This window comes from Aristolochia californica, unplaced genomic scaffold, assembly GCF_029961685.1.
Source record: "Aristolochia californica isolate CCGP_79_NKW_82.1479 unplaced genomic scaffold, dmAriCali1.0.hap1 SCAF_9, whole genome shotgun sequence".
In the NCBI taxonomy this organism is placed as follows: domain Eukaryota; kingdom Viridiplantae; phylum Streptophyta; class Magnoliopsida; order Piperales; family Aristolochiaceae; genus Aristolochia; species Aristolochia californica.
The window spans coordinates 36,480,346-36,497,140 of NW_027182290.1; the positions used below are offsets into that span (position 1 = coordinate 36,480,346).

A 16,795-nucleotide genomic window follows, 5' to 3' on the forward strand; every position below is an offset into this window, starting at 1 on the left:
GGGTAATGATATATTTCATTTGGAATGTATTGTGGCTTTGGGCTTCCACTTTGGTTCTATTTGAAGGTTCTCACTTGGTGGGGAAGGGCTGCCAATGGATTTTTTTTTCTCTCCTGGGGTAGGGTACCCTACAATAGAGCTTTCTTATTTTCAATTTTTCTTATATTTATTACATTAGCAAGATGTGATATCGGTTCTGACTCCCCGATTTTAGTAGTTGAAGTGTCGATGATCAGACAAATTTTGATAACATTTAGTTCACAATTACATTGACAATATTAAAGAAACTCCAAAGATATAATTTTTCTAGACAGAAAGCCCTGAAGTATCTTTATTAGTATAGGTATGGCTTTCATCTTATTCCTTATTCATCGTATTTATTTGTCTCACCTAAACTAAGGAAGGGAGCCTTACATAAAAAAGGATGCTTACATCCTCCTATCATTTTCCTCCCATCTCTAAGGAGCTATTTGGAACCACATGGAAAATAATAATAATAATAATAATACTAAGATTTTAACTATTATTATTCCCAAAAATAATGTAGGGAAAAAATAATTAGACGAATTTTATATATGGCTATAATAAAAATTTATATACTGAATATTAATCAAATTGTTTCCATTTTTATATATTGTACATCACATCATCATATATGTGAAGAGAAATATTTAATTAAATACCATATTATAATTAAAGTAATAAATTATGTCAAATTAAATTATAATAAACATATTATATATATTTATATTTTATAAAAAATTATAAAAAATATTATTTTTATTTTAAATATAAATTCATAGAGAAGTTTCCCTGCTTCATCTAGTTTCAAAAACCAGCTTCAAAGTAAGATAATGACTTCATCAAAGTACAATTTTTTGTGCTAAGTGTATTTTAGTATTATTCGGTTTTATTTACTAGAATCGTACAAAAAATAAGGGAAAAATTGATCTCTAGAGAGGATAAGAGGATCGAGCAAAGCCTACTAAGATCATATGGTTCTCCTTTTTTATTAGTGTTTTGGTTTTTTTTATTTGTATCTATATTTGTATCAATTTTTAATCGAATATTATTATTATTATTATTACTAGTTAGAAGGTTGAAAGAACAAGTGGCTAATACACTTTATGCATGGTTCATCGACCGAAATATTCATCTTTCTCCAAAAGTAAATGGTATACAGATGAAACAAAATAGATTACTCTAGTTCCGATTACCATTATGGTTGATGATTATTTTTTAAGACATTCCGGTTTCATTTATTTATTCGGCTAGGTTAAATAAAATAAAATAGTAAAAAATATAATTTTAAAAATTATAAAAAAAACATAACAACATATTTATAATGTCCAAAGATAGTAAAAAATCATATAACAATATACATGACAAATTCTCCCTACATAGGTATATAAGACAATTATAAAAATATTAAAAAATTATTATGATTTAATTGAAATACCATGGTATAGTCAAAATATAATGTAGGATGGATGAAAGGATTTGGAGTCCACTACTTTGCTCATTGATGATTATGGATCAATGAAACTACCAAAATGGGCCTTAACAACCATGGAACCTTGGGTTGTTAATAGGCCTCTTGAAACCCCCAGATAAGTCCATTTCTATTCTGATGCCCAAATCTCTGCCCCTACATTTCCGTCCCCCTCTCCTAGATGTCCAAATTCCGAGAGGAGTTACCTTACCAGTTACCTCCCCTCACTTTCTACCCTGCTCTGACTAGCTTTTCTTCTCTCATGGCGGCCTCCTCCTCGTTTGGCGGGGGAGCTTCCGAGCCGCCTTCCGGCGCTTCCCTGCCGTCCCCGTCAGCGCCGGACGCCAGGAAGCGGCTCGTTAGCTACTTCTACGAACCCTCCATCGGCGATTACTACTATGGTCAGGGTCACCCTATGAAACCTCATCGTATTCGAATGGCTCATAACCTCGTCGTCCATTATTCCCTTCACCGTCTCCTTCAAATCTCCCGCCCTTTCCCTGCCTCCCCCGCCGACATAGGAAAGTTCCATTCCGACGACTACGTCGATTTCCTCGCCGCTGCCACTCCACGGACCGTCTCTTCCCACCAAAGGCACTTCAAGCGCTTCAACGTCGGTGAAGACTGCCCAGTCTTTGACGGTCTTTGGGGGTTTTGCCGCGCATCTGCGGGTGGCTCCATTGGCGCCGCCGTGAAGCTCAATAGAAAGGACGCGGATATAGCCATAAATTGGGCCGGTGGATTGCATCACGCAAAGAAGTGCGAGGCCTCCGGTTTTTGTTATGTTAACGACATCGTGCTGGGCATTCTTGAACTGCTCAAGGTTCATAGGGTACGTGATATATGTACGTTTTCTTTCTGGTGATTTCCATCTTTCTTTTACTTGATTTCAGTTCTTGAGCAACATTTTCAGTTTTAGGAGGTTAGTAGAGTTGTGGACTTTTGTACGACTGATTTTTAAGCAAGGTAGTTTACGTACATGGAAAAGCCGTTGTTGTAATTAAAATGATTTTATGAGTGATTATGGTTTTTAAGTTTAAATTGATTAGTTGATAGTTGAAGAATATCTTGATGTTTTAAGTGGCATTTTTACTGTAAAGATAATAATGAGTCCAATGTTTTCATACATTTTGTTAGTGTTTCTTATTGTTACTTGTTCTTCATTTATTTATTTATTACTATATGTCAACAAAGTGAGGGCGATCGGTGAAAGGGATGTCTAACATCAACTCATGCACAAAGAGGAACTTAAACCGGCATAAAATGACTAGTTAGTAGATGAAAGGAGAACAAAAGAAATCAACTTTAAGCATCCCTCGACTCGAGGAGCTGCAAAACATTTAGTGCACCTGAATCTCTTCGATATTCTGTTGCATTTCTTACGGAATCTTTGTTTTCAGTATAAATTTAATAGGTGGTATTGCACTTTTTTATGAATAGAAACTCTCATCAACTTGCCAAGTTCTACAAAACTAGCTATATTCATGATTAACAAAATTCTAACATGCTTTGATGGTTTCCTATCAAGTACTAAACCAAATGACAATCTGACTGTGTCTTATATCCTTAAATGGTGGTTCGTATTTTAGTCCTGAATATCTTTTATCAGATGCTTGGAAGGCATGGGTTTTCTATATTATTCTTTTAAGCTTGAGACATTTATAAAAAAAAAGTTCATTTTACCTTATCTGTATAATATCTGCTTGCAGCGTGTTCTGTATGTTGATATTGACATTCACCATGGAGATGGTGTGGAAGAAGCTTTTTTCACAACTGATAGGGTCATGACAGTTTCTTTCCATAAGTTTGGAGACTATTTTCCAGGCACAGGCCATCTTAAGGATATTGGATATGGCTCTGGCAAATACTATGCTCTAAATGTGCCTTTGAATGATGGAATGGATGATGAAAGTTTCTGTGGGCTCTTTAGACCTGTAATCCAGAAAGTAATGGAAGTTTATCAACCTGATGCAGTAGTGCTTCAGTGTGGGGCTGATTCTTTGGCTGGTGATAGGTTGGGTTGCTTCAACCTGTCAGTGAGGGGCCATGCAGATTGCCTTCGTTTCTTAAGGTCATTTAATGTGCCCCTGATGGTCTTAGGTGGTGGAGGTTATACCATCCGTAATGTTGCCCGGTGCTGGTGTTATGAGGTTTGTGGCATTTAATATCCAGGGACTGCTAGTGCTGTAGCTAATGTATCAGCAATGAGAAAGTGCACTTGAGCTACCTAAATCTGATGTGATATGCAGGTGACCCAGACTCACCATTTCCTTAGCCCTACCATGGTTAGCCTTAAATGAAAATTTTGCTTACCACTATTTGTCCTTCTACCTGATCTATACCAGAAAAATGGAGATAAAGTACTTAATGGACAATTCAGCTAGTGACTCTGATCAGATAGAAAGACATGCTCAGTATGAGAAATTTGATTCATGCTTCCAAATGTGTGGAGCCTTGGAATGGTGGGTCCAGGTTGTGAAAAACAGTCATGGTCATTTTTCATTTCTGTTGTCCTTAAGGCCTGTTTGATGTTTTAAACTATCACTAGCTTATTTTAGGTTTGATTTGTTACTTTGGAACAGACTGCAGTTGCAGTTGGTGTTGAGCCTGATAATAAGCTGCCTTACAATGAATACTATGAGTACTTTGGCCCTGACTATACTCTTCACATTGCACCTAGCAACATGGAGAATCAAAACGCACCAAGAGATTTAGAAAAGATGAGGTAAAATTGCACATCGTGGAATCATTTAGATTGGCTCTGGTAACTGAATCACAAGGGTAGGCTATATTACTTACTTCATATGATGATTTTGCTGATTACCATACTTTGGATCATATATTTTAGTGGCGTTTTTACTATGAAGATAATAATGAATTCAATGTTTTCTTCTGCCAGGAGTGTGTTGTTAGAGCAGCTCTCAAAGGTACAACATGCTCCTAGCGTTCAATTTCAGGCAAGACCACCAGAGACAGAACCTCCAGAAGAGGTAGGATCCTCATGGTAATGAAGTTTCTTGATCTGCTCAATATTGTTTGAGCTTGCAATTGATTCAGATATTTGTATTTTGAGCTGTTCAAATATAGGAGGAAGATCATATGGAGCAGAGGCCAAAACCTCGAATATGGGATGGGGAGTATTTTGAATCAGATTCTGAAGAAGACCCCAAGCCTCAACCTCACAATGGTGACCATGTCATGCTGGATTCTGAAACGTGGTATTTCTTATTTCCTTATGTAGTCAGGATTTCTTTATGAGTTCATTTTCTTGTTCAAAAATCATCAAATGCTTTTATCTGCTACACTTTCATAAAGCAGTCACTTGATAAGAGTGTGACTTCTCATTAGCATTTAGGAGGCTTAGTGCACCTGGAGAATAGATCTCCCATGGAAAGAGAAAGTGAGTTTCACGGTAATCTACTTTTCTATTTAGTAAGACCTAATAAGATGGATTTGAGACATTTCTTTCTTAATATATAATTAGAAATATTACATCAGAAAAATAAAATTAGAAATACTCTCTTCTAGGTTGTCTCTTAAAATATGATATAGAATAAGTTAAGAAATTACATTAATACAAAAGCTCTCCCATTGTGTGTAAAATTGCTGAAATACCCAATGCTTAATTTTATGATTTTAGATGCTCCCTACTAAGTTATTTATTATATATGCCATAGAAAATGGATCTAAAATTACCTAAATTCCTATACCATCAAATGTTAAATTTAATGACAATGTAACCTGTATTGGATCTGCTCTCCTCGACTATTGTTAGATAACCTGTATTGGATCTGCTCTCCTCAACTATTGTCAGATATAATATACTGCATATAGCACCATTCGTATGTAACTTACCAAGATATCTTTATCATTGAATTCTTTTGTATTGATTCTTAAACCCTGAGAAATTATAGGTTTTATTTCTATACTATTAAAGAAAGAATCAGCTCACCCAAGAAATTGGTCATATTTTTTGACAGGAAACCAAAATTAAAAGTTAAATTAAAGCATATTGATGTGATTTCTGTGCTATTTTCATCTTATATATCAGAAAACTATAAGAAGAACGCTGCCTATTTTCTTTTAATTGTGTCATATAAAGTACCCATCACAAGTTAAACACCCCCAACTAAAGTGAAACTCCAAAAAAAAAAAAAAATTACATTAAATGTAATATAACATGTTAGTATTTTGTCAGTTGAAAGCAAACCTAAATGTTCAATTTCACAAGTTTCTAAAGCAAATAAAAAGAAACAGGAAAACAAGAAAGAAGAAAAATAGAAAAAGAAGAAGAAAATCAGAGAAAGAAGGGGGGAAATAGAGAAGGAAGAAGAAAAACATAAAAAGAAGAAAATCAGAGAAAGAAGGGTGGAAATAGAGAAGGAAGAAGAAAAACATAAAAAGAAGAAAAAGAAGAAAACAGAGAGAGTAGGAAAAACTGTAAACAACTCTGACAGTTGCAATTACTAATATATGGAACAAGAAATATATACATCATATTTTCAACTATGAAATATGAAAAACAGATCACCAAACCCAAAAGAGTATACAAATTTAGATGAATAACCTTATTTAAATGTTAGTCAATTTTTATATAAATGAAGCACTCCTTTCCTTTGTTATGTATATAATTGCCTTTCAGCTCATTAGGTTGATATATATTGGTGGTGGGAGTAATTAGTTTATTTTACTTTCAAGAGATAGGAAAGATTAGGGTTGACAGACCCTTCTCCCCTATTTCTAACTTAAATATTATGAAAAATTGCATCCATGTCCCTGAGACTCATAAAACCTAGGAATCTACTTTATGCAAGAAATGACTTTCCTAGAAATCAAAGTAAACTAAAATTGTACCTTCCAACAAAAGCATTGGTTACTGAATTGTTCCTGTACAATAGTCAGAATCTGAAATCCTAAATGGCTATCCATAAACGTATCTGTAACCTCATGATTGATGGCCTAACAGTCTCTTGAGCCTTGGACTTGGACTAATCCTGTGCACCATGGAACATTCTAGCTTTCTCTTATCTGGTCTTACTTCAAGCAATTTTTTTTCCCGAACATAGATACTCAACATCCATTTGGACAAAAACAACAAGAACAACAACATTTGTATTGTCAAAATGCCAAATCCATAGTTCAATTACTATATCTCAAGAAACTCAACCAATAGTCTACATTCATAGAACAACAATAGTATCATCCATACAACAACATTCTAAAATCTGTTAAAATTGCTGAATAGTTTCTCATCTATTTACAAGTACTATAAAAGAGTTCCGTGAAACATTCTCTCTGTTTTAGGTTTTACAATTCCTATGACTGATTGCCTTACATTTTCCATTTCCATAGAGCCTTCCTGTTACTGCATCCACTTTCAAAATACAAGAAGATTTTTTTTTTACCCAATGAAAATTCTAAACAACAAAAAGATAATCCTGACACAAAATAAACAAGAAAATCAACAACCACAAATTCCCAAAGTGATTTCTGTTAAAGCCCCAATTACCCATTCACATTTGGCATGTCTTAATCTAAAGAAAATCATGGACTAAGCTCCCTTGAGAAAAGCTTTGACAAGATTTTTTATTTCTGGGCAAAAATAGATGCCAAAATAAACTTGATTTATGTGATATACCCCAATGAGAGACCTGAAAATGAGAATCAGAGAGAGATTGTATGCACCCACAATGAAATATGGGAAAGTGATATATCTGAAAAAGAAAGTCTCTAACCTTGGATCTGAAGAGAAAAGCTTCGATTTGAAAGAATACTCAGATTTGATCTGAAAGATAACCTTGGCTTGAAGCTCTGATGAAGGAGCTCAGATTTGCCCCTCAATTGTTAGATGCAGATAGCTTAAGAGAGCCTAAAAAATCATGCACTTAGATATACATTGAATAAAGAAAGAAGACAAATACTTATAATAGCTGAGGATTCTAGAGGGTTAAAAAAAACACAAATATAGAAAAAGGTTTGATAACAGTTGATCATGTGGATAGCTGGGGATTCTTGAGGGTTTTAAAAAAACACAAATGTAGAAAATAGTTGATCTTGTGGTACATACCCCACTGCAAAAGGTTTCGATTAGCTTCTTCTAAAAATAAGAGAAGCTCGAAGACGATGATAGAGAGAGGGACAAGGAGGTTTCAGAGAGATCTCTCAACCAACAGCTTGATGGAAAGCAAAATCTCACCCATGAACGGGGTGAAGTAATTTTCCTTTCCTTCATTTTGTGTGGGATATGGGGTGAAGAACATGCCTAGGGAATGTACTGTTTTTTTTTTTTTTTTGCCACATTCCACAGGGAATGTGAGTTCTCTACCCTCATTCCCTGTGCACTAACTGGCCATTGTGTTTTTTTCTTTTTACTAGAATCTTTACATGATATGGATCAAGCTAAGTGACGCCTACGAGTAGACTAGTTTGCACCAAGGTTCTGTCTGCATCATGAATATGGCATTCTTAGGATTTCTATGAGAGTTCGCATCATTATGGGCATTGTCTGATTCGCTGCATGGATCTGTTGACTTGTCTGCTATTTCTGTCTTTTGTGGGGGATTTCTTTACATATTATTTCTGTTTATATTATTTAACAAGAAAACATATGTGACCTCTGCATATAATAGTAATGAGGTTATCCTTTTCAAGGATGGTCTAATAGTGCTGCTTTTTCTTCTTTCTTTTGGGTCTTTTTAAGCAGCAAGGCCGAAACCAAAGAAGAAGATGCATGATGTGCCCTGTGATATTGCCTGTTGAAGCTGATGCATGGGCTGGAAGTTCAAGGACATCTCTATTTCTGCACAAGCTTAGCTTTTTGAAGATCTTGTCAACTGCATAACCTTAAATTATCTTCAACACAGATTGACAGATTCTTCATCCTCATTGTAGACACTGTCTTTAGGAGTGATTTTCATTCCCGTTATTCTATCATCACTGTAAATCAAAAGAGCGTAAGATATGGGTAGGAATTGACAGCGCAGTTTATGTAAAGATAGGCAAAGAAATAGATGTACACTGATGATAGATGTTTCTGTGATCTATGCATCCAAATATAGTATTAACCAAAATTGAATTTGATTTAACCGTTTATTTAGCAAACGAGTTTTTAGCAATGGTTTTATGACTCACCGAATCGAGTTGTGACTCGAACGAGTCGGGTTTCATTATAGAATGGGCGAGTTTGATGACATTCCAGACTGAAAACCCAAAAGACTGGCGAGGTGGTTGGACAGAATCGAAGACAGTTTTGTTTGTTTTCTCGGTGACGCCTCTGTACTGAAATTCCCATCATCTCTGAATTCCGATCTCCATCTTCATAAATGAGGATGATTCCACGCAGTAACTTATCAACGAAACAGACGTTTGATTTGATCTGATGGGTCAGATCCACTGTTCATCGTTACGTCAACATTTCTCTCTGCATAGAACGGACGATTCAGATCGTACCGGACCCACCGATTTCCGTCTCAGATAAAAAAGAATCCAACACGTGAAAATTTTGAAATGGCAGCATGGAACTGTCGCTCTTGGCTGCACAGCCCGCTTTTCCCGGAACCTCTGTGTTTTTTTCTTTCTTCTTTGGCGCGAAGCGGACGTTACATTCCGTATTTTTGAACGTTTCCCGCCAAAGGAAGGGCTGGCGGTCGGGCAGTTCGGGCATGGGTTTACGTAAATTGGGATTTGCATAAATAGCGAGCCGGGCTTTTCTTTGGATTCCCCCCCCCCCCCCCTAGGTTTTTCCTTTTGATAATAGAAGAAAACTGGAAACCCCATGTGTGGATGTCGCTCTGTACATTGGATTCCTTTGCCTTTTATATATCTCTCATGAAATGAAAAATACACATTCAGTTCGTTCATGAACCTTCAATTTTCCAGTACAGAGGCGTGACACAATACCCTTAAAATTTTGTGACAATACGCTATATATATCGTCGATACACCGACCATGGAACGGGTTCCATTTTTTAATTAACTAATTAGTTGAAATAATCATTTTTAAAGAAGAAGGTAAGGACACTTGTGTTTACTCTTTTGCTGACATTTCCATCTCCTTGTAACATTCACGTTTTGGACAATTCCTAATTAGAAATAGTGAAGGTTAGGTTAATGGAGGTTTAATTTGGCTCTATCTGAGGAGATCCATGTGAAAAAAGGTAACACAAGAGTTCAAAAAAAAAAAAAAATTCTAATTTGAAGTACAATTAAGGATTAGTTCAAATCGTTTGTCCAAAGAATGGGAACATGGGCTTACTTATTGCTTGCAGTTCCCTGATCAAAACTAAAGAAACCTTAAGAATTCTCCAAAGGGGACTCTGCCCCCAGAATGGGACAAACTAGGCCAGATCTTCTGGATTCCATTCAAGGGAAAGAGAGTGGAAGCTGATGGAGGCAATGACGTGGATAAGGATGATCCGTTTCAGATGATGACAAAACTCATGGGGACCCAATAATTTGAGTCTTGGGAGACTGTAGGAAGCGCCATGTGGGGAGTTCCCATTGGTTTCTTTTCTAATGGATGTGAGTCAGCACTGAAAGCACTCTGAGAGATTGAATAAAATGGCCAACAGACGTAAGTTTCATGCTGTCATTTCAGCTGCAATGGTGGGTTCTAAGCTCTTGTTCATTAGCCAATCACTAGGGTTTGCTTGATGGACTTATTTGAATTCCTTTCAGAAAGTAAAAGCCAGGAGAAGAAGCACGCTTCCATCTCAATTAGTCAATCTTCAACATGTTCAAGTCGTCATCATCAACTTTTCCCCCATGAAAATTATCAGTTTTCTTCTTCGATTATAAATTGTTTTGTACATGGACAAGTTCATGTTTTTCGTTGAGATTCATCACATTTGATTTTTCTTCAAATCCCTTTTTACATATCGATAGAGATAACAAATAACAATTATCCGTTTTCTCTACGATAACACTTATCTTGTCGATAACCCTTACCATGTAATCTATCGATAATGCTTATATTATAAATCTTTAACCTATAAATACCTATGATTCATTAATATAACGCATGACAAATGCCGATTTACTTCTATCGGATGAAAAATTATAACAAGTGAAAGCGTCTCATTCATGGTGGGAGGAAATGTTAACAAAATGAATTTTACTATCCAATTTAGAAATTTAGTTATGATGGGTACACTGCAAAAAGTATGGTGGAAGTAATTGAGAATGTAAGATATAAGTGCACTTGTACACACAAGGCAGAGGGAATGAATTATTTTGTTGAAGTAGGGGAAGACAAGATGAGGTGAGCTTCTCCCAACAAAAATACCAGTCTCTCTCTGGTGTTTTTTTTGGTTATTCTGACTACTCCACTGTAAGAATGGATTCCCACTTGCACGTAACATGATTTAGCAATAAAAAAAAAGGAAAAACCCACAAAGTTTATCCAAAAAGCCGGTCATTTTATCTTTACTTCATCATCATCTTCACCATGCAATGTGTCCAAAAAGATTTTTTAAGTGGAGAGGTGGCTTCGCTTTCAAATATTCAATGGAGAAAAAGAAAAGCCGCACAGTTGCCTTGTAGACATTGGATTCTGAAACTACTCATGTCGCAGTGAGAACCTTCCCTTGACAAAATCCAAAGTGGCGGTGATTGGGCCACCACGGGAGACCAACGTACTGCTCTCCGACAGCTCGGGTGGTGTGTTCTATCGGTTTCAAGAGCATCCCACGTTTGAATCAGGAACTAGAACGATCTACTTTTTCTTGTCAAAATTTGACTTGTTTTGCTCGATTTGCATGCCCATGGAATCTCAAGTAGGGGGATTACAGAGAGGGAGGGAGAGAAAGAGATTACATGACATTGAAGTCTTTAACGTAGGGTGATTCCCAGTTCAGGAACTTAGCCAGGCAGCCATGAAACCATTCGATAGTACTGCGTTTAATATTTTGTACTTCTGGGTCCAAACTCCAAAGCTTGTGTTTCTAGTTCGAGAGGGAGAGACAGTTTCTGCTAAAAAAAAAAAGAAAAAAGAAAAAAGAAAAGAAAGACAGCTATAAGAAGATATAACTGATAGCAAGAAAGAGATTTCAAAAGATAACCAACATTTTGGTTCAAGTTATCGTAATCTCGGTTGTGAGAATCAAGAAGAGACGAGAGTTAAGTAACTCTGTCAGAAATACTTTGTATACACAAATCGCTCTCTCCTTCAGGAAAATACAGTACTGAAACCGCTCAGGCGCAACGCGAGAAAGACGAAGATTCACCGAGAACCCTCTCGATTATTCACTTGGCTCTCTCTACGCGACGTATAAACACGGAGTCCAAGTCGGGTGGGACGAAGAAGTCTCTAGCTCCGGAGAAACGGCACTTGGAGGAGGACCGGCGCTTCCTTGGTGCAGGCGGACATGGGAGGCTTTCGGGTATTCTTGCTTCTTCGGCGGTGGGAGTCGTCGAACACCCTTCTTCAGCTTCTTCTACCTCCGACTGAGTTTCTTTTTCCGACGAAGACTTTGTATTTATGGGTTTCAAAGGAGCTCGCAAAGAAACTCCGGCTATAACCCACTTCTGCCCTTCGGACTCCAGTCCTCCTTCCACTTGAAGCTTGTCGGAAATCCCCATACCAAAGCAGAAACCTTTCGAACAGAGAACAACGGAACCTCCGAAAAGTGGAAGCTAGATAACAATGGAACCTTTCTTTCTTTCCCTTTATTTTCCTTCCCACTTAAAAGAGAAGAGAGGAGAGAAATCCAGAAGAGATTCGATGCAGTGAGAGAGAGAGAGAGAGAGAAAGAAAGAAAAACAAAATCCAGACAGAAAGAGATGCTGTGGGTTAAGTAGCGAAGACAGAGGAGGACTGAAGGAGAGAAATACCAGGGGGCGAATTGGTTAAAAGCTGAGGAAACCCGTGACCTAAGCAAAGAGGAAGCTGAAAACCCTATATCTCCCCCAAGAGAAGAGGGGGAGCTGCCCGTGAAATTTGCTGACCGCGGTCAGCCCAAACAACTGACCTGGGTTTTGCCGCCAAATTTTTTGGTGGGTGTGGCTCTGTACGGCTTTAACGTCTCTCCTTCTTTTCTCTCTCTAAAAACTCAAAAATATTCCCTTATCCGTATTACTTTTACTTTTTTTCCTGTTTTTTCCATCCATGGCCTCCTCTAAGCTACCGCAGTAGCCTTTCTGATATGGCGTTTTCTTTGCTTTTCGTTCGTCTATAAAATGTTTGATCTCCGATTCCTCTTTGAGCTCTTTCTCCAAAAAGATAGCATTATCATTGTCCTTGATTCTCACTCTAAATATTCTATTGCCTTTTATTATCATCTCAGTACTGATGAATTATCTCTTTCATGTCTACAAAAGATAGATATAGAATCGGCGATGGCTGCTCTCTCTCTCTCTCTCACACCCACAAACAGTTTCATTTTCACTTCTTAAAACCCAGAAAGGAATTTGAAGTGTTAATATAAAGAAATCTCTTTTTTTCCTGAGTTTTACTGTATGGATACTGAGGAGTACAGGAGCTGATTTTTTCTGAGTTTTACTGTTATGGATTCATTTCTTTCAGTAACTTTCAGGAATAGAAGACGTGTTCAATGGCTGGTTCTCTCTATGAACTACAGCGGGAACCCGGGGATGGGTGAGTTTACTTTAATGAGATTAATGGAAACTACGTTGAAGTACAGTTAATTATTTTCCAGTGAGCAATTTATGTTTTTGAGCTTTGCTGGCTTTAAATTCTTGAGCTGCTTTTGTTTGGTAGATCTGCTAATCAAATCGCAATCACCTAAGATGAAGGAGTTCGGCCTGAAAAGCTTCATCCGACCCTTCTTCCCAAAACATTGCGTTTCCATTTTCTTCTAGACCATTCATTCTGGGTCTTTATAAATAACCGGTTGCCTTTCCATCTTTAAATTTTCGAGTCTCGTCCACATGAGAAGAGTTTATAGTCCGTGAAAGGAAAAGAGCCTCACTACCGTGTCATCTTCTTCCCGTCACTGTCTTCAGAAGGGTAGGCGAAGGGCAATCCTCACACGGTTAATAACTGCTTTCTCTATCAGAAATTTATAACGGTCTGTTTCTTCTTCCTCTGCAATGTCACCTTCCATTAACCGCTTAGTGGGGAAATATAAATGAACCATTTCAAGGAAAGAAAGCTTTGTAATTTTTTCTTCTTATATGTTGCCTCTGGCTTTCTGCATGAGTTTTGATTTTTCGAACCTGTTTGAGAAAATGACAAGAGACCCAGGAGCTTTCTATCATTTAACGTAAGTTGGATTAATTACCAGCCTGTGGTCAATTAGATCAAAGCCCTCGAGATTCAGGGTCACTACCCTTCACAAGGATTAAGACAAGTTAATTGTGGTTTTCTTTGGCATGCATGAACATGGTACAAGTCCTAGGTTTCATCAGCAAAAGAGAAAAGCAAAAAAGGAAAAAGAAAAGAAGAAAAAGGATGAAAAAGCAAGGCCAGTCTTAGTTTCTTATATGATAAAGAGGGAGCAGATTAGACATGAACAAGACGATCCATATGCCCACTTGGAAATGTTCAGTAGACATGCAAAATAGTGAGTTTTTTTTTTTTTTTTTTTTTTTTTTTAACATTTTGATGCAGGTTGTTCTTTTAATGTCACCTTTCACATTATGTTGTTGAAATGTTAAAAAATCAATTTGATAATCAGCTAAGGCATCTCTTCTAATGCAAGTAACTTCATGCATGAATCAACATCCAAAGCTCTCTCTTCTCTTAATTGAATGAAGTCAAACACTTCATTTTCCTTTTATAATTCCCCCTTTCTTACCAATCTTCTTTAAATTTAGCTTTAAACAAGGCTACCCTTCTTTGTTGTACCCTTGTCTATCTTCTTTGTTCTTTACAATTTTCTTTTTGAAAAAAAAAAAAAAGGAATATGAACACTATATTCAATTTGAGCACTTTGAAAGGTAGACAATGTGATATGGCTCGAAAACTACGATTTGCAATAGAATTTCTTAATTTGTAATTGAATTTGCCATTAATATCTCTCCATAGAAGAGATGATTTAGACCCTGCAACAAAAATCACTGAGATATTTTAGATTTGATAAATTATGAAGATCTTTACAACTCTCACATAATTTCTAGGCACACTAAAGGTTTTTCTTTGTGATAAGGTGAACTTATATCTCACACTAAATTCAATTGATTATTAGATATTAACAAGTAAATTAAAATTATGTTGTCCAAAATTCAATATTAAATTTCGATTAAAATTTCGCACCAAGGTCATCGAAGATTCTCATATATATATATATAACATAGTGATTTTTAAGTATGATCTCATGCCCAAGAGTAATTCAAAAAAATAGCAATCTAGGTTTCATGCATCTATTTTCTCTTGGCAGGGTACCAGTAAAGCTTGTTTTTTTAACATAAAAAAAATTGTATATGTGACGTGTTTGTTTGTGCAGCTATAGGAAAATAAAAAGATGAAAAAATAATTTTAATAAAAATATTAAAAAATTCCCTTCGACCAAATTTTCTTGTATTTATGTAGCGAAAGGAAATAATAAAAAAAATTAATTTATTATTTCCATATGCACAAGAAACAAAAGGAAAATAGTTTTATAAATAATTTAAGGTTAACACTAGAATTAGGTATATATGTTGTAGCTGATAGAGATAACAGATAACAATTATCCATAATTTCAAAGATAAACACTTATCATGTAATCCTACCGATAACATTTACCTATGATTCATGAATGTTAGCACGGCGAAATATTGTATTTTCTACAATAGTGACATAACCTGAATTGGAAACTTCAACCCTAGACCTAAACCTTTCAAAATACGGATGCATTTGTGTCTATATCTGGTTGTAGAGAGAGAGAGAGAGAGAATCAATCTTGTTTATGCATTGAAGTGGGTAGAGTGGAGGGTAGAGAGTAGAGGGAAGAGCGTAGCATCCTGTGCACGAAAGGGGCGTATCAGCATTGAAGGCTGGAGCGTAAGCCCCACATCTTACATGAGAGTGAGAGAAAGTGACAATTGATGGCATTAGAAATCTGAGCAGAATCTCCTCGCCTTCGCCATGCTCACGCTCACCCTCCATTAACAGCTTATACTCTTGTCAGAAACGTACAGCGTCAGTCTCTGTATCAAAGCCACACACTGCAATCTCTCTACAGTTCTACTTTCACATCGCTTCCCTCTTGCCTCTCTCGTCTGTCAACAATTACCAACTACGTGCAGTACGAAAGAGGGAGATATTTAATAGCTTCATCGACGAGTTTATGTCCGACGTGATGCCTACACCAGATTAACTCCGGTATGGCGGCATTGGGCAGTTGAAAATAAAAGAATTACTGTATGGACGGTGAAGTTGTAAGATTTCTTCTATCGCGGCCATGGTTTTGCGACTCAGTATTAGAAAACAGAGTCAAGATAGAGTTGACTCTTCCCGTCCAATTCGTATCTACCTAAGGTAGGTTGATTTAAGTCACACTGATTTTAGCCAAATATGGGTAATTCAGTTCACGCGGATTTTTCCAGTGGGAATGGTGCTAGCGAGTTCAGTGGTAGAACTTGGGGGTTGAGTTGGGAGAACTTGGGGGTTGAGTTGGGAGAGACAACTCGCCTTTTGTAAAAGGGTTGAATCTGATCTCGACACGACCCACCCAGTCTCAAAATCTATAGTGGTTGTCTTAACCAAAATCTACTGGGAATTTTTTTTTAATAAAATCAGAGATAGCTCTTCTTGAATTCATCTCAAAACCGCGAGAGAGAGAGAGAGAGAGAGAGAGCGCGAATTAATGGCCGGACGTGAAGAATATCAAACCGCAAGATTCCTTTTCTGTGAAATAATTTATTCTTCACTTCTTCTCTGAATCATCTGCATGAAGAGAGAATGAATGTTCTTCTCCGACTCAACCTGCATCATGTCATTTACAGGGCGAGTCGGTCAGCCATGGACATCCCTTTCAATCTTTACATTATTTAAGGAGAAGAAAAAAGCAGGGCCAGAGAGATTGAGAGAATGATCTGAGTGTTCATGAAAATGTCTAGTTTCTTCGGCTTTTCTATTTGTTTACGTCTAAAGAGATCAGTTGCCAAAATATAAAAAGCTTGTGGGCGCAAATCAATCACCTTTCATAATTGACAAAACAGTAAAGATAAGATTCTCAGTATGTTCTTTGTAAGCAGGCGGCTTGGGGGAGATGGAGGTGTCGTTTTGGAACTTTGAAAAGCTTATTTAAGCGGACTGCAAAGCTTAGGGGATTTTTCTTTTTTCTTCTCTTTAAAATTTTAATTTGAACAAGAATATCCCAAAACACAAAAGCTTCTCAAATTCAGAAAAATTCTGAATCA

At 36.8% G+C, this 16,795-nt stretch overlaps 2 protein-coding genes across 2 annotated transcripts; one reads left to right on the forward strand and one right to left on the reverse strand.

The window, feature by feature from the left end:
- Positions 1–1,673: 1,673 nt before the first annotated feature.
- Positions 1,674–8,607, forward strand: LOC137940902 (histone deacetylase 6-like). Its single transcript, XM_068786016.1, has 6 exons — positions 1,674–2,324; positions 3,202–3,642; positions 4,075–4,217; positions 4,392–4,482; positions 4,580–4,710; positions 8,193–8,607. Exons 1-6 carry the CDS (start codon positions 1,674–1,676, stop codon positions 8,224–8,226), a joined length of 1,491 nt encoding a protein of 496 aa, XP_068642117.1. The 3' UTR covers positions 8,227–8,607.
- Positions 8,608–11,403: 2,796 nt separating this feature from the next.
- LOC137942060 (cyclin-dependent protein kinase inhibitor SMR6) lies at positions 11,404–12,310 on the reverse strand. The gene has a single exon (XM_068787734.1). It carries the CDS (start codon positions 12,068–12,070, stop codon positions 11,735–11,737), a length of 336 nt encoding a protein of 111 aa, XP_068643835.1. The 5' UTR covers positions 12,071–12,310; the 3' UTR covers positions 11,404–11,734.
- Between the last annotated feature and the right edge of the window lie 4,485 nt (positions 12,311–16,795).

Excerpts from the sequence above, each read along its gene's own strand:
- LOC137940902 (XM_068786016.1), top strand. The coding sequence starts at position 1,674 with ATGTCCAAATTCCGAGAGGAGTTACCTTACCAGTTACCTCCCCTCACT. Across the intron at positions 2,325-3,201 it reads AACTGCTCAAGGTTCATAGG|CGTGTTCTGTATGTTGATAT; the intron begins GTACGTGATATA and ends ATCTGCTTGCAG. Across the intron at positions 4,218-4,391 it reads AGAGATTTAGAAAAGATGAG|GAGTGTGTTGTTAGAGCAGC; the intron begins GTAAAATTGCAC and ends TTCTTCTGCCAG.
- LOC137942060 (XM_068787734.1), bottom strand. The coding sequence starts at position 12,070 with ATGGGGATTTCCGACAAGCTTCAAGTGGAAGGAGGACTGGAGTCCGAA.